Source organism: Bufo gargarizans, chromosome 1, assembly GCF_014858855.1.
Source record: "Bufo gargarizans isolate SCDJY-AF-19 chromosome 1, ASM1485885v1, whole genome shotgun sequence".
Classification (NCBI taxonomy): domain Eukaryota; kingdom Metazoa; phylum Chordata; class Amphibia; order Anura; family Bufonidae; genus Bufo; species Bufo gargarizans.
Window position 1 is genome coordinate 510,192,061 of NC_058080.1, and position 18,149 is coordinate 510,210,209.

General features: G+C 45.0%; 1 protein-coding gene across 2 annotated transcripts in view; it reads right to left on the reverse strand.

Moving 5' to 3' along the window:
* Nucleotides 1-2,447: 2,447 nt before the first annotated feature.
* Nucleotides 2,448-18,149, reverse strand: part of EWSR1 (EWS RNA binding protein 1) — a 39,602-nt gene continuing 23,900 nt past the window's right edge. For both annotated transcript variants that reach the window (XM_044275292.1, XM_044275291.1), the window contains exons 11-17: nucleotides 16,423-16,541; nucleotides 11,753-11,882; nucleotides 10,028-10,150; nucleotides 9,790-9,928; nucleotides 9,609-9,706; nucleotides 3,145-3,388; nucleotides 2,448-3,061 (exon numbers count right to left, since the gene is read on the reverse strand). In XM_044275292.1, coding sequence (XP_044131227.1) covers nucleotides 3,022-3,061; nucleotides 3,145-3,388; nucleotides 9,609-9,706; nucleotides 9,790-9,928; nucleotides 10,028-10,150; nucleotides 11,753-11,882; nucleotides 16,423-16,541 — 893 coding nt within the window. In that variant the 3' untranslated portion in view covers nucleotides 2,448-3,021. The remainder of the gene's footprint in view (nucleotides 3,062-3,144; nucleotides 3,389-9,608; nucleotides 9,707-9,789; nucleotides 9,929-10,027; nucleotides 10,151-11,752; nucleotides 11,883-16,422; nucleotides 16,542-18,149) is intronic.

Consider the following 18,149-nt stretch of genomic DNA (forward strand, 5'->3'; position numbering starts at 1 on the left):
TAGATGGTGGGCTCTAAGTCCCTATTACATCCTAGGATAGGGATACTAGCTTGTCCCTGGCATCCTAACCAGGGAGCACCCGTCCTAAAAAGAATGACCCCATCCAGAACCTTACCCTAACACTACTTGGCCCTGTTGTGCCCTAGAGCAGCTGATCCCTACATGCATGTTTCATGGAACAATCAGGGGAACTGTCGTGCGATCGAGCAGGGCATAAATCACAGGAAATAGAAGTTCAGATGATTCAAACATTCACACTGAGGATATTCAAATGTGACACAATGAGGACACTTATAAATGGTAAACCCATAATGTAGGTTCCATTAAGTATCAGGGCTGAAACAGGCCTAAAAAGATGAGGCCATATATCTAACAGGGAGATCTGCTGGTGTACAGCTCCCCGTTATACAGCGTGCCGGGATGTGCCTACCTGAGGACGCTCGCCCGTGCAGTTTTGAATCCACCCAGACCTCAGAATGAGGCTTTGAGTGCAGCGTGGTGACGTGGGGGGTTGCGCTCCAAGGACTACATCTGGCAATTAAGGCGCAGCCGAACAGGCATACATCATTTGCGGATGCCAGACGCATATACTCAATTAGCTAAGGTGAACGCTGTTGCCATACAACCGGGATTGTTTATAGCAACCATCACTAGAGCAGCGCTGTCATAACCTTAAGGCTGGGTTCACACATGAGCGTTTTACAGTGCGTTCTATGCGCTGTAAAACGCTCAACAAGCAAAATGCTTCCCTATCGGCATGGTTCTCACCTGAGCGTTTTACAGCGTGTACGATCGCGCTGTAAAACGCCCAACACCAAGAAGTACAGGAGCTTCTTTGAGGCGCAGTCACGCGTTCCCACACAGACCTAGCGGGAACGTGTGACAATGGGCGTTTGTTTCACTCCCACGTATGTAAACAGTGCTTATCGGGTACGCTTATGTGTGAACCCGGCCTAAAGCAGCGCTCAACAGATCATTGTTCCCTGAATTGTCTTCCCCCTCATACTTGGATAGTATGCCTCCACATCAATCCTTGCAAGGATAGATTGGTGATCCAGTGTAATACCATCTATCCTTTGAAGATCCATACTGTCATGAATGTATGAGGGAAGGGATATCACAAATGGTACAAGTATACCATCAATATTACTATGAATACATACATCTTAAGCAATTATCCTTACAGGCATAGAATCTCGCTTTATAATGCCTGGTACAGTGCCCCATTGGAATAAATTCTATAATGGGGCAGATCCTATATACCTCCGTTTAAGTATGTCTCTTTATGTGGGCCTTTGTAATCAGTAAACCTTTATATTTTATTATTTTTGCCACAAAATGTCTGATCTGTTGAGTGCCGCTTTAAGGATATGACAGCATTGCTCTGGTGATGGTTGCTATAAACAATCCCGGTTGTATGGCAACAGCATTCACCTCGGCTAATGGAGTATATGCGTCTGATGACACGCCACTGGCATCCGCAAATGTATGCCTGTTCGGCTGCACCTTAATTGCAAGATGTAGTGCTGGAAGCGCTACGATCCACAGCGCGGACTGTGCATGCGCGACTCACTCCCCCTCACCACGCTGCGCTCCAAGCCTCATTCTGAGGTATGGATGGATTCAAAACAGCACGGGCGAGCATCCCCCAAGTAGGCACATCATAGCCTCAGGACATATACAGCGTGCCGCGATAACAGGGAGCTGTACACCAGCAGATCTCCCTGTTAGATATATGGCCCCATCTTTTTAGGCCTGTTTCAGCCCTGATACTTAATGGAACCTACATTATGGGTTTACCATTTATAAGTGTCCTCATTGTGTCACATTTGAATATCCTCAGTGTGAATATTTGAATCATCTGAACTTCCATTTCCTGTGATTTATGCCCTGCTCGATCGCACAACAGTTCCCCTGATTGTTCCATGAAACATGCATGTAGGGATCAGCTGCACTAGGGCACAAAAGGGCCAAGTAGTGTTAGGGTAAGGTTCCGGACGGGGTCGTTTTTAGGACGGGTGCTCAGTAGTTAGGACGCCAGGGACAAGCTAGTATCCCTATCGTAGGATGTAATAGGGACTTAGAGCCCACCATCATCTACGTCTGGTCCCTAACAAAGAAAATAATTTTCTTTTTCTCCAAGACCATCATCTTCTGAATATCTGTAAAGACCGGAAGACACCTGGGTCACGGTAGGACAACCGGTTAATCTCTCAGGTGCCTCCGCACACTTATTACTCATGGTGTAAATGTGCACTACTTTTTGTTTGTTTAAATTTAGGGATCTTTTTCATCTTTGTATTAATTAAAAGTTAAGTTTTAACAAGATCACCATTTCAACCTTCCTTTGTATTTGACAAACATTCATGACCTATAACTCCAGATTATCTAGAAGCATTTTTTCACTAATACCTGACTGTTAATGCAACCAAGACATGAAACCATACACTGGTTTACAGAGTTTTATTATTGTAATGTGGGGGTCAACAACCGGTACAAGCCAAAGTATAAAATTCACGACATCCCCCCACCCCTCCCCTGAATATTTCTTGCAAGAAAAAAAAAAAAAAGCAAACATGTATCAATCATACTAAAATCCTGATCTTTTCAATAGCTTGACAAGGGAGACAAGCCGACAGTGGCCCACAAAAATGGGCCAAGTATGCTGGAACGAGCCGAAAGATAACATTGTCACAATAAATTGTCTTAACCACACACTCTCAGATCTTTTTTCATCATAGTTGTACATGCTGACAAATCCACTTCTGTAAAACTTCTATTTTACAGACAAAGCTTGGAACTATGGGATTTTAGGAGAAATATAAAATAAAAACAAAAATCATTGGTACTACCATTAAACTTCCATTTTAATAACTCCACAAATTGTGAATACTACAGACAAAGTATAGTCATAATGTAACGATGGAAGGACTCCATGCTAGCATTATAAATATGGAATTATAAATTTAAAACATTTCTGGCTTAAAAAATAAATCTGGTAGTAAAGGAGGCTTTAAACGGCTAGTAGGGTCTTTCCCTGCGCTCCTGGCGGTGATCGCTCCTAGTGGGGGAGAAAATGTTTATTTTGTTAAAAATTCACACCAAAAAAAAAAAAAAAAAATAAAAATTTATTTTTCAACGTACTTGTCCAGCTTGCCTGGGCCACCACGTCTTCCACCGCCTCCTCTTCCTCCCATAGGTTCCAGAAGAGGCCCTGGAGGGCCAGGTGGGCCACCTCTCCTTCCGCCACCAAAACCTCTATCCATTCCACGGCCTCTGAAGCCACCTCTGTCTCCTCCACGACCACCTCTGAACATTCCAGGGCCACCACGGTCCATATGTCCTCTGCCTCCCCTCATACCAGGACCACCTCTACCTCGTTCACCACCTGAACATTTTGGGAAAGAGGGGGGGGGGGGGGTTGGGGTGGAGAAAGGGCAGGGCAAGAGTATTTTAGAATAATTTTATATCATATCAACCACAAAATTTATATATATCTATACATACACATATACACACACGTTCTAATAAATAAAAAATTACCTATAACAACCCATACCGGATATTTTATACAAATTGACATGTCTGAAGTTTTGATCTGCTGGGGTCCAAGTGCTGAGACCCACACAACTGATACTAAGGGGCAGAACAATGTACTTAGCCACGATTCACACAACAGTGCTTGGTTCGGAAAACATGTCCCATCCGTCGGCTGCATCTCCCAGACAGACTGTGGCTCCCCTAGCCTGAACTGACTATCATGGTGATTTATCGTGCAGTCACTTCCTTTATGATTGAAAGTCTGTTGTATTGTACTCACGTGATGTCATTACAATACAATAGACCCACAATCAGATAGGAATGGGACTGTCAAATCACCATCATGCAGTCATATCTGTAAAGAATAAATCAGTCAGTTCAGGTGAATGTGGGATATGCAGCCAACACATGGACTGTGTTTCCTGGACCGAGAATGATTTGCAAGGAATCAGGTCTTTGTTTCTGATCAGCTCTCGTCAAAGATCAGCAAGTGGGACTTAGTTCCGGCGCCAACATGGCAAGACGTGACTAGCTACAGCTCTGTAAGGTGAAACTCCACACTTTAACTCTCCCCTACAAACCAGAGAAATACCAGGACCATTGTTACCACTTGGCTGGTGGCCACCTATGGACTGTTTCATATTAGCCATGGGGAGTAGGAACAAATCAAAGGCCAAAGCAAACAAGCAAAACCCGCAGCACGGGAAATAGAAATGGCGGAGAAAGATTTCATACTCCGCAAACGTCTAGCGCTCAAGCAGAGCTCACATGCACTGAATCAGACATCGGCGAGGAACCACAAATAGATTAAATTACAAAAAGCTGGCAACTGAAGTAGCCAGATTACCAGACCTTTAGGAGTCCCTGGGTAATATGGTGCGGGTCAACGCTACAAATACTCCAAGCCACTGGCGCTGTACATGGCATCAGACTCAATGGAGTCGAGCACAGAGTCCAGATACTGGAAGGCTCCTGCCACAAAATGTGGAATAGTGAAGTACCTGGACTTTACAGATAAAACAGCGATTCTGCACTCTTCCAAACAAAACTGATCAACAGTGAAGGATTAAAGGCCAAAGAATCCAGATTTTCGGGGACTACTTAGCGAAAGTGCAAAGACCAAGACGGAAATTCTCCATCATATGTTTGGAGTTGTATGAAAGGCACATCAGATTTCCTCCTATACCCAGTGCTGTTGAACATTTTCCAAGGGGATAAAACCACAACAACCCACACTTCCATCAAAGCAGCACAAGACAGCCTGGACATTGATATCCCCGGGTCGCAGCGACGAGGATCTCCTCTGCCACGGAAATAAGGGTACTTTCACAGTAAGTTTTTCGGTATTGAGTTCCGTCATAGGGGCTCAATACCTGAGGGGGTGGGGAACAAAAAATAAAATTCAGGGTTTGTCCCATAGTCAATGGGGACAAAACTGAATGCTGTATTCCATTTAGTTGCGTTCCCAGACCGGAGAGCAAACCGCAACATGTTGTATTTTGCTTTCGGTCCTGGGAAAAAAAAAAAAAACGGACCCCCAATGCAAGTCAATGGGGACTGATCATTTTTTTCTGCCAAATAGAAAACAGATCAGTCCTCTATTGACTTTCAATGGAATTAAAAACAGATCCGTTTTGGCAATGTTAAAGAAATGTTTAAGATTATACAACCGGATCCGTTCATAACGGATGCAGATGGTTGTATTATCTGTAACGGAAGTGTTTTTTCTGGACCCTGCTGGATCCAGCAAAAACACTAGTGTGAAAGTAGCCCACTCACTCGCTGGAGGCTATGCGGACAAGCAAGAAAACCAAGACGACAGATCATGTTGGTCCGCCATGGAGTCCAGAGAAGAATACCCACCAGACCACCCGATACCCCCCATAAGAACTCTTAGGGAACCCATTACCCACCGTACAAGCAGCCATTAATACCCAAACACCACACTGTATCCTTTGGTTATAGCCAATGCATTTATGGTGATATGGGGGTGGGTTACAGGGGACAATCTATTGAAGTGAAGGGGGTCAGACTAGTTCTTTGACCTTTAGCGAAAGAAACAGGAGTTTAGACTTGGGTTATGAGGTTAATGTTGGACCGCCATGTTGGAAAAAAGTGGAGTCTCTAGCAGCCGAACAAGATGGCAGGCCTTACCCTTCATGGTTGCCCCATTGGGACATTTACTGATATTTAATTTGACTTCATTTTTTCCCTACCGTTATCAGTTTATTTGTACTTGTGCAACAGGTTCTGTTAAGGTTAGTATTTTCTGGGGAAGGGGAGAGATGGGTGGGTGTAAACCAGATGCTGTGGCTGATATATTTTGTGACAAACAAGGGTTAATCTTATAGTGCGCTAAGGGAACATATATGCGGGTAATAACCTGGAATGTGAAAGGGTTGAAATCCCCTTAAAAAAAAAAGCCACATCATTTAAAAAGGCTAAAGCAAAATGTGGCTCTACTTCTAAAGACATCTGAGTGAGGTGGACAGTGCTAGAATGCAGAAACTGTGGGTAGGGAAAGTTCTGTGCTCCTCATCCATTAATTCCAAAGCAGGGGTGTTGACACTTTTGCACAAGAATCTGCCATATACTGTGCAGTCATGCGCCTCGGATAGGGAGGAGAGGATATTGTGGGTCTACCTACACTCTCCATCAGACGACATTAGCATTTATAACGTATATGGGCCAAACTCTTTTTATGCTGAACTAGGACACAGACTTCTAAATTACACCTAAAAAACAAAAAGCAGGTGACCTGAACGCGGTGTACAGCCACTCTGCGCTAATCACAGGGTAAATTGATCATCCCGAGAGGTAGGGACTCCTCACTCCCTTGCTTTTGCCAGGCACATGCACTATGTGATATATGGAGAGCCATACACCCTGAGGGAAGGGAATATACCCACTACTCTAATGCCTATGATTCATGGTCCAGATTAGACTAGATCACAGCCCAGTTAAGCTCACCTTAACGGACAATCCCCAGAGGGTTGGATTTTATCTAGAGGTTTCCAACAGCCCTGGTTTGTATTTGAGGCCACCAAAAAAAAAAAAAAAAAAAAGAAGTGGGAAGAATAGATTAGCTTTAATGGTGTAACAAAAGATACCCAATTATTATGGGAAACTGCAAAGGCAGTTCGGCATGGCAAACCTCAGAAAACAAACGGCCACGGCCCTAAAGCAATGCAGCCACTCTTAGCTGCATATGCCAACTATGAAATCTCCCCAAACCCCCAGAACAAAGAATCACGTGTTAAGGCATAAGCAGCGTATGAACAATGGGTTCATAAAAAAGAAGCCATCTTCCAGACAATTTGAAGCCCAATTATTAAAATATGGGAATAAAGCAGGGAAACTACTGGCACGCCTGGCAAGGGGACAGTTCCATACCTTCCCAATCTTGGCTTTAAAAGATGAAAAGGGATGTACTAACACAATGTCCTCCAAAATAAATGAAGTGCTTAAAGATTTTAACTCTGCCCTTTATACAGGACAAATGGGTCACTCAGATGAGGCAAGAGAGTGGCTCATACACACCCCTGCCCAAAATTACTCCTGTAGATTAGGCAGCATTGAACAGGTTATTGGGAATTTAACATCCAATAAGGCTTTAAGGGAGAATTCTATAAAACACTGACACTATTGCACCCCTGCTGACCAATGAATACATGTCGGGTCGACAGATGTCAGAACTAGCTTGCACCGCATATATAAAAGTGCTACCAAAACCAGGCAAAGACACTGATGGCAGCCTCTTCTAGACCAATATCCCTCAAATGTAGCCAAAGATGGGGGGGATACAAAAAGCATTTTCAGCAAAATCTAGGAGACTCACTTAAAATTTCTGCACAAAGCAATATATGGTTTTAATATCAAGCCAAGGATATTTCAAACTGGGGAAGACAGACATCATGCCCTAAAGGCACACTCCCCAGTGCCAACCTATGCCACTGCATTTGAGAATGTACATCAGTAGGAGGCTAATTAGGATGTGTAATACAGGAATTCAATAATAAAGCTCCAGACGAAGCTGAGGAACGCCTTTTCCATATAACCGCTCAGACACCATTGGTGGTACATGTTGCCCTACTAACCATTAAACAATGTATTCTCAAACACTGGCTATTGCCAATAGTACCGAAGATACAGGAGATTATAGAACATACCAAATCCTGCCTTTTGGCAGATGGGCAGTAGATAGATGCAGGGATGAATCATCCAAAACATATCACAAACTGGATGGAATTTATCCAAGCATTTTATCCCTTAGAGCAGTGATGGCGAACCTATGGCACAGGTGCCAGAGGTGGCACTCAGAGCCCTCTGTGGGCACCCACACCCTAGAAAAAGTCTATGGTGTACCAATATGCCTTAGACTTCTCCTGTCAGTCATCAGAGCAGGGCGCACTATGAACAGCACATGGAATGTAGGCAGGCTATTGTAGATAAATGATAAAGTACATGGAAGATATTCTATATTGTATTGTAGTATTCAAGGTAAATTGCTGTGTTGGCACTTTGCGATAAATAAGTGGGTTTATGTTGCAGTTTGGGCACTCGGTCTGTAAAAGGTTTGCCATCACTGTCCTTAGAGGTTGCAAATGAGTTAATCTAAAGGGGAGCTGCATGTAATACTGCCGTAAACCAATCCACTCAGTCTTAATCGACTATGCTACTATTTGCTAACAATGGTATGGGTTATCTGGAATGTTGTATTAAAACATTTGTCATGCAACTCATTGGATATCTTGACTGTACCATACATTTATTTGAAAATAGAATAAAAGTTGAGCGAGTGGAGTACTGGTTTACAGAACTTAATAAAAACAAATTGGGGGGAGTCTGGAAGGGGTCAAAACAATTTGGACCTAAAATGATTAAACCTGCAAACATGAGGGATGTGTGTTCGTTCACATCAATTCGGAACCCTGGCAGTCTGTTCCGACAGGAACACTACTGTAGTATTCACCAATAATGGGATCCAGGGCGTTTATGCCCATTATAGTGAACAAGGATCTGGCAGTGCCTGGCTATGCCGAATATGGCAACTCCGATAGGCCGTTTCCCTGTCAGGACAGACTACCAGAGTTACTAAAAGGAGGTGTGAACCTAGCCTTGCCCTCTACAAATCAGGTTTACCAATATCTCAGAGAAAGGGTAGGTTCAGTTTTTTTGGGGAGAGAGTTAGTGAAGTTAATCTTACCGGTAACACTATTTGAGAGTTAGTACTAGAGATGAGCGAATTTCATATTTTGAAATTCGTTCACACTTAGTTTGCTGGTAAAAGCAGAATTGCGTTATGGATTCCGCTACCACGGACCATAACGCAATTCTATGACAGAATGCCTTCAGAGGCATTCAGTTATTCATTCCGTCATAATAGAAGTCTGTGGGCTGAAAAACCGTTCCGTTTCAGTGATGCAGCGGATTCACAACATGAAATTCGCTCATCTCTAGTTATAACCTTCCCTTCTGATCAGCTGTGTCATGACCAAAACTCTGCCTTTCCAACAGACAGGGCAGGAAGTCCGTTACTTCTTTATTCATTCCTATGAGACTGACATTTAGGCTCCATAGAAATGGATAAAGAAACTGTCTTCTGGTCTACACCTAAGATGCCAAGGAACAGAAGGGAGGTTTTAACTCACAAATACAGACACTGGTTTATCTTCAGTACAGTTTACATCATGTACCTTTAACAGGCTAATAGAGTAATATGAAGACCAATATTACAAGTTAATGGGGATGAGCTGTTACATGAAGCACAGCAATGTACTATGCAAGCTGCAAGGAAGCTTGGCACTCAGAGCACACCAGCCTCCTAAAATGGGATTTTTTTCCCATTGTCCAGTAAATGTAGAGAGCACTGTATTATAAAACAGAAGTATATGGCTACCAGAAAGTGCCAATTCAGGGCTCTTTATCAGCAAGCAACATACGCTTCCAGGAGGGGAAACAAGAAAATATGAATTAAATCAAAGTAAATATAAAGTGGTTTGGCAGGAAAATACTTCTGCTTTCTGTTGGTTGTAATCAGTTTGGAAACCAAGTAGGATTCATGCTACCTGGGGGTGGGAATGGAGGAGGAATGAAGCCTTCAGGTTTAGGTGCCTTGCACTGGTTACACTCTGTTCGCCAAGCAAAATTCTGGTTTCCACATCCCCTAAAAGAAGAAAATAAAAATACGTTTAATAGAAAAAAATAGCCCGTCTCAAAAATATAAATATTAGGTTTGTAAAGACTTACGGGTTGGGACACTGCCAGTCTCCAGCTCTGTGCTGTGAATTGGGACCACTAACTGGACTACCTCTTGGTGCCCGAGGACCTCTAGGCATGAATCCGCCACGGTCACCACCTCTACCACCACCCATTCGCCCCATGGGACCTAACATTAAGATACTGATTAGTCACACAGCAATAGGAGAACTAACATTTATTTTGAAAGATATTTGCAAGGAATTTTAACAGAAGAACGCCAACTCACCACCTTTAAGGAGTGGGGGATGACCGCGACCATCACGTGGTAACAATCCACCTCTCATGTTACCAAGAAGGGGCTTCTTGCGAGCAAAGGACACTTTTAGTTTGTTCCCCTGAAATTCTTTTCCTATATATATATGAAAATAAAAAATTAATTACAGGTAAATCTTAAAGTGAGCAATTCGACCCCTTTAAACAGCTCATCTGATATTAATGACCTTTCCTGAGCACTGTTCATCAATATCAGCAAACTAGACAATCCCCTTTAGAAAGGTTTAAATCAGCAGTTAGCACAAAAGACTGCTGCAATTCTGGAAGGTTCTCTCAAACAGATCTTACAAGATCCCTTAAAGGGGTTGGCCACTTTCTGGTTACTGTTGAGCAATGTGTTTGTAAGAGAATTGTATAGCACTTACTAATAGTCTTTGTTCAAATTCTGCACAGTTTTTAATATTTCATGAGCTACGTCTTTTCTGCAGTCCACAGATATCAGGTCTATAAAATGGCTGATTGAGGGACATGTGGCCAGGCAAATTACCTCCATCCAATGCCTCTGCCATTCAAAAGACACTGCACCTGCCATCTACACTTGTCCTGTTGGGATTTGAGTGCATGAGCAGTGTGTTTGAATAAAGACATCCCATGGAGGTCACATGACCCTCCATCAGCGGCCATCTTATGGCCAGGACCTGTGTGGACGGCAAAAAAAGACTTTGCAAACAAGGGGGCATAGCTTATGAAATAGAGAGTGGTGCAGAATTTCAAAGACTATATTAGTAAGTGTCAAACATTTCACAACCCCACTTTTCAATAGTGACCAAAAATAGGCCAACTCCTTTAATATGGACATAATACACTGAAAGACTGTATTGCAGAGCACTTATGTCCGTCAGTGTAAGGCCAGGTTCACATTGCATTTATGGCTTCTGTTTAACGTTCCAGATAACTAGAAAGGATGCCATGCAGTGGTATCTGTCACTGACTTAGTGTAAGAGACATAACTCAATGCTTATTAAACTAGTGTAAAATATAACTGGCTTAGTTGCCCATAGCAACCAGATTCTCTTATTTTGGACAGCTCCTTTGGAAAATGAAAGGAAGAATCTGATTTGTTGCTATGGGCAACTAAGCCAGTTCTACTTTACACCAGCTTGGTAAAAGACCCCTATAGTGTATATACTTATACTAATGCCATTGTATGGAATAGTGCAGTCTACTAAGTTACTGGTTTGTCTGCCATATACCAATGTACTGCAGCCATAGGCCAAAAGGACACTTTTCTTCCGTCTAGCTAATGTTACCCTATTGACCTGTTTAAATCTGTAACCGGCTGGTTATCAGACACAACTCCGGCACCAGCTTCTAGTTATTGATGTCCTAGAACCACCAATATCAGATACTGTTGGTGGTCCAACACGTGGCACTCACTGATCAGCTGTTCTCAAGTCACCCAGCGCCAGAAAAAAAAAAAAAACTGGGGACCGAGCCAGAAACCGCTAATCTGTCTAATATGCTGTGGTCGTGCCAGGTTACTGCTGGGTGTCAGATCCCCACTGATGTGATATTTAAGACCTCACCATCTAGAAGACACAAAACCCCTTTAATACCTAGTCAGAGTCCAATGTACAGTACATCAAGATGTGGTTAAAGTTGAAAGCATTGTCACAGCAAAAGTATATAAAAATGAAATCACATAATACACAAGTAGGGCACTATGGTAGACACAAACCATCACAGAGCTCCACAGCAGTCTTTGCTGAAGGCGATTCCTCAAATGAAACCGTTCCATCACCCTTTGGTTTACCAGTCTCCTTATCCGTAAATAAGTTCACTAAAGGCTGTCCTGTCCTTTTGTTTACCTATAAAAAAATACAGAAATAAATACATAAAGGCGTGGCAGGAGGAGAGAATGGCGCTTCTAGGAGTAGGGGGCCACACCTTCATTTACATTAAAAAAAAAAAAAAAAAAAAAAAAATCAAAAAAATATCTTTAAAACAGACAAAAAAAAAAAAGTATACAAGTTTAGTTTCTTTGTTAACCCGTCCCCAATGTCCTAATAGCTTAATGTATTTTGTGTTTTTATGACACTTGCCTCCCTAAAGCACACCTTTCCTTGTGCGCCTAAAAGCTACTTCTCCATACACCGCTGAGCAATCCACACTCCATATTATGGATACGGAGCCGTTGACTTGAATAGATCTGTATTCCACAAGATATGGAGCCATACAGAGCGGAGGCACGGATCAGACGCCCACAGAAGCAGTATGAAGCGCTAAGGTGGGATTTCGGTCCATGTCTCCGCAGCACAAAAAGGAGATTTTTGTATAACTTACCAGTTAAATCTCTTTCTCGCTCTTCCTTGGGGGACACAGACCTTGGGTATAGCTCAGCTCCCTAGGAGGCGTGACACTAAGTAAAACTGTTAAGCCCCTCCTCCATCAGCTATACCCTCAGCCTGGAGATAGAGGCTACCAGTTGCGTGTCCAAGTAGTGAAAGGATAACAACCAATAACGGAAACAACCAGCCAGCAACCCAACGGGGCGCCAGACCATAACCCTGTAACCAAACACAGAAGGGTGGGTGCTGTGTCCCCCAAGGAAGAGCGAGAAAGAGATTTAACTGGTAAGTTATACAAAAATCTCCTTTTCTCGCCCATTTTCCTTGGGGGACACAGACCTTGGGACGTTCAAGAGCAGTCCAAGAAGGGAGGGACCACAAACCCAAGGCGGAACACCACCAGAGCATCAGGAAACCGCTGCCTGCAAAACCAGGCGGCCCAAAGCAGCATCCGCTGATGCATGCGTATGCACCCTATAGAACTTTGTGAAAGTGTGCAGAGAGGACCAAGTGGCTGCTTTGCACAACTGTTCAGCCGAGGCCCGATGCCTCTGCGCCCAGGAAGCTCCGACTGCTCTGGTGGAATGAGCAGTGACGCCGAAAGGCAGAGGTCTGCCCTTGGCTCGATAAGCCTCAGACACCGCCAGTTTAATGAAACGGGCAATAGCCACCTTGGAGACCGCCAACCCTTTGCGCGAACCCTCTGGAACCACAAACAGGGAGTCCGTGCGCCGAAAGGACCCGGTGACCTCCAAGTAAATCCTCAACGCCCTGACCACATCCAGACGGTGCAGTTCCCGTTCTCTGGGGTGGGAAGGAGAGGGACAGAGCGACGGAAGGACGATGTCCTCATTGATGTGAAAGGCGGAGACCACCTTTGGCAGGAAAGTCGGGACAGGCCGAAGCACAACCTTATCCTGGTGGAAGATCAGGAAAGGTTCGGAGCAAGAAAGAGCCGCTAACTCCGACACCCGTCGGAGAGACGTGACGGCCACAAGAAAGATGACCTTGCAGGACAGAAGGCGAAGGGAGACCTCCCGTAAAGGCTCGAAGGGGGCTGATTGGAGCGCCGAGAGCACCACATTCAGGTCCCAGGAAGGAACTGGAGGGCGGTACGGCGGAACAGAGTGAGCCACCCCTTGTAAAAAGGTCTTAATTGGCCCTAGAGGGGCCAGGGGACGCTGGAGAAGAATAGACAGCGCCGAAATCTGACCCTTCAGAGAACTGAGGCTCAGCCCCAGGTCCAGACCCGACTGGAGGAAGGACAGGATTGTGGGAAGAGAAAACCGGAGAGGTGGGATGCTCCGGGACTCACAGAACCCCAGATAGGACCTCCAAACCCGATAGTAGATCCTAGAGGATACGGGCTTACGAGCCCGGATCATGGTGCGGACTACGTCCGCGGAGAAACCCCGTCGCGTTAAGACGGCGGTCTCAATAGCCACGCCGTCAAACGTAGCGAGCCTAAATGCTCGTGGAAGATCGGTCCCTGAGAGAGAAGGTCTTCCCTGGAGGGCAGTGGCCACGATGCGTCTGCCAACAGCAACATTAGGTCGGCGTACCAAGACCGGCGGGGCCAATCCGGGGCGATTAGAATCGCGGGGACGCCCTCTGCCGCGATCCTCCGAAGAACCCGTGGCAGGAGGGGAAAAGGAGGAAAGACGTACAGAAGGGAGAATTCGCGCCACGGAAGGACGAGCGCGTCGGCGCCGTATGCCTTCGGGTCCCGTGCCCTGGCCAGGTATAGGGGGACCTTGTGGTTGAATTTGGAGGCCATGAGGTCCACGTCGGGGGCGACCCCAGCGAAGACAAAGGGCTTCGAACACCTCTGGGTGCAGGGACCATTCTCCCGGGTCGATGGTGGACCGGCTGAGGAAATCCGCCGCCCAGTTGTCCACCCCCGGGATGTAAATCGCAGATAAGGCCGGCACGTGCGTCTCCGCCCAGAGGAGAATGAGGGTCACCTCTTGCATCGCTGCGAGTGCCTCCCTGATGGTTTATGTATGCCACAGCCGTGGCATTGTCCGATTGGATCCGAACAGGGTGGCCCCTCAGCAGATGGGTCCAGTGTCTGAGGGACAGAAGAATCGCCCTCAGTTCCAGAATATTGATTGGAAGTCTGGACTCCGATAGAGACCAAACGCCCTGGACGGACCGGGGAGGGAAAACCCCCCCCACCCCCGTAAGCTGGCATCTGTGGTAATCACCAGCCAGTTCAGTGGAAGGAAGGACTTCCCCCTTAGAGGGATATGCAACCACCAGCCGAGGGAAGCCCGAGCCAGGGGAGGCAGAAGAAAGGTCCTGTCCAGACTCCTCGGTGATTTGTCCCAGGCCGACAGAATTGCCCTCTGAAAGGTGCGGGATCGGAATTGTGCGAACGGCACCGCTTCGAAACAGGCAACCATCTTTCCCAACAACCGCATGCTGGATCAAAGTAAAAATAACAAGGAGAAAACAGCCCTGCAGTAGCAGGGAGTGTCTTGCCTCCTTGGACACTAAGCTAAAACTGGTAGCCTCTATCTCCAGGCTGAGGGTATAGCTGATGGAGGAGGGGCTTAACAGTTTTACTTAGTGTCACGCCTCCTAGGGAGCTGAGCTATACCCAAGGTCTGTGTCCCCCAAGGAAAATGGGCGAGAAAATAAAAATATGTTTTTTTATTAATTCTGTTTATGGCAAATTTACCAAGTATGGTACATTAAAGGGTTTCTACCACTTGCTTTGCACCCATTTCGTTTTCAGACACAAGCGATCCGCTAGTGTCTGATGTATAATACAAGCCAAGTATTATCTTATTCTGTCCGGCCGTTTTGTTTAAAAAAGCACTTATATTTATGCAAATGAGCCTCTAGGTGCTATGTGGGCTTCTTTCCAGCACCTAGAGGCTCAGTCTACCTTCCTAAACTGCCGCCCAGCTCGTCGCTCAAGACCGCCCATCTCCTAGCGAATTCGATCCTCCCCCTGCTCCTGGCGCCTGAAATCTCGCGCTCAGACATTTACACTGCGCCTGCGCCGAATGCAGAGACGGACGGCGCAGGCGCGAGATTTCAGACACCAGGAGCAGGGGGAGGATCGAATTCGCTAGGAGATGGGCGGTCTGGAGCGACGAGCTGGGCGGCAGTTTAGGAAGGTAGACTGAGCCTCTAGGTGCTGGAAAGAAGCCCACATAGCACCTAGAGGCACATTTGCATAAATATAAAAGTGCTTTTTTAAACAAAACGGCCGGACAGAATAAGATAATACTTAGCTTGTATTGTACATCAGACACTAGCGGATCGCTAGTGTCTGAAAACTAAATGGGTGCAAAGCAAGTGGTAGAAACCCTTTAAGCTACTACATTTTACCTATACTGATCAAGTCACAGCCTGTATTAGGCTAGTTTCACACTAATGCTTGAGATCCGGCAGGCTGTTCCGGGAGGGAACAGCCTGCCAGATTCCTTTGTATTTCGGCATTGCTGAAAGTTTGTAAGTCTCCGTCTGGCCCCATTAACCATGATTGGGACTTGCTGAGATCAGGCCGCTTTTAGGCAAATGTACTGAGAATCAGCGAGAAGAAAACCACTGGGTGCAGTGGTTTTCTTCCAGACGATTCTTGGCACATAACAGGTTGCGACTGGATTGGATTGCAGTCAATCCCCATTATAGATGGGGCCAAATGGAGACTTACAAACTTCCAGCAATACCAGAGTGTGCAGAGATCCTCAAGCGCTAGTGTGCATCTTGCCTTACAGCCAAAAGCTGCAGCACTAAAATATCAAATATTAACTGCTGGTTACTGGATGTGAATACTTTACAACAGGCGCTGCAATATAAAAGCAAGCTCATCAACGCTGCTAGGGACGTGTTAGACAAAAAGCTTGTTTGTGTCCAATGACAACAGGACTCTGCTCTAGGCCAAACCAGTTTAACACTTAGCTATGCTTCAAACAATGAGGCAAATGATTATAACGGTGTAAGTAAATGCCTGTATGTGCCATCACATGTGCAGAGATAAAAGATGTAGTGGCCAACCCAATAAAGTTAATGCAACAGAAGGAAGGATGTAAAGTGCCATACCCACCTTCACTTCACCACAGTCTTTGAAAAATTCTACCACCTCTTCAACCGTCACGTTCTCACTCAGGCCCTGCATATAGATTGTGTTGTTCTCTGGTTCCTCTTCAGGCTCCATAGGGGGCACTAAATAACCAATATAGTGTCATAAATAAACTCCTTTCAAAAATATTTTATTTATAAAACTGCTCTTTACATTAAAAGGAGCGTCAGCAGTTTTGACAACTCTAAACTGCTAACAGCACTAGGTAGGGGATCAAGGAGAGCAGTACAAAACATAATGCATCTTTTGTGGCACTTATGTCATCAAGGGCAGTGTGAACATGAACTTTTATTTTGCCAGGTCCGTCTCTAGTGTACTGAAAGAGCTGTGGCATCCAACAAGGCCTCTACAGCTGTCAATCAGAACAGAAAGGAGGGGCTGCAGAGCAATTTAATGCAGCCAGAGAGCACTTCACGGTGAAGCTCTGCCTCCGGTGCACTTGCAGAAGCACAACAAAAGCCATGTTTATATTGCTCTCCCCAGCTCCCGCCCAAGTGCTAACAGCAAAGGTCAGAACTACTAACAGACTCCAATTAAAGAGGTTGAATCTTTGTCCGTTTTATGGACAAGTATAGGATAGTTCTATAGAGGGCAGGAAAGTCCGGAACACACATTGTCGGTATCAGTTTTTTGTGGATCCGCAAAAACTGCAACGCCTGTGTGCATGGGCTTTTCTGCAGAAAAAAAAATAAAATAATCCAGACCGGGGTGGGGAGGAAACAATCTGCAACGTGTACAGGCACCCTTAGGCCTTTCACACAGGCGTCGCAGGTGAGGGCCAGATGTGTTTAGGGTGCATTGTGGGAAACCCGTCCGAGTAGGCAAGCAATTTTAGTCAGTTTTGACTGCAATTGCATTCCGTTCGGTTACCACGCGGGTGCAATGCGTTTTGCACACTCGTGAGAATAAACTGAATGTGGTAATCAGACCTGGAATTGTTATAATGGCAAATAGCATGTATTAAAGAATGCCAAGTATGTCACTAAGAAAAAAAAAAAATTATATATATATATATATATATATATATATATATATATATATATATATATATAAAAGAAAAAACCACAGGCGGCACCACCTAGCGTACAAAGTGGGTGCAAAGTCCAAGCATGGCAGCAGGTGCTTACCCAATCGTAGAGTTGAAAAAATTGGACTGCACTCCAAGCGTATCCTCAAACAATATGTGTTTATTCACCCATATATGGCAAAGCGACGTTTCGGCTCCAACTGAGCCTTTCTCAAGCATTGGTGAACAATAAGTGACGAGTATATAAAGGTGTATCACAAATACAATCAAATGAAGTTACATAATTGATACTTACAAATAATGCCTGTAGGCGATGTACAAATGTGCAAAAACACAGAACATTCATATTACATAAAGTGACTTGTGCTTAGTATGTTAACAAAATATCATAATGTCATATTACACATAACAGACCGAAAGATACATAATTAATTGCACCTGCAGCTTATCACCATCTCATTTATGTATAAACTTGAGTGGTAACCATGTGCAAAACCTAAAGAACTGATGAATAAAAACCTGATAGCAGGATGTGGCCCACGTATACTGTAGCGCCGATCGGCGCGTCCTGTGTGATCCAGTGCGCATGTCCCAGCCTACCACCGTCATCAACAGGAGACACTTGCAAAACCCGATGACATCAGCAACAATCCGGTGTCGCCCG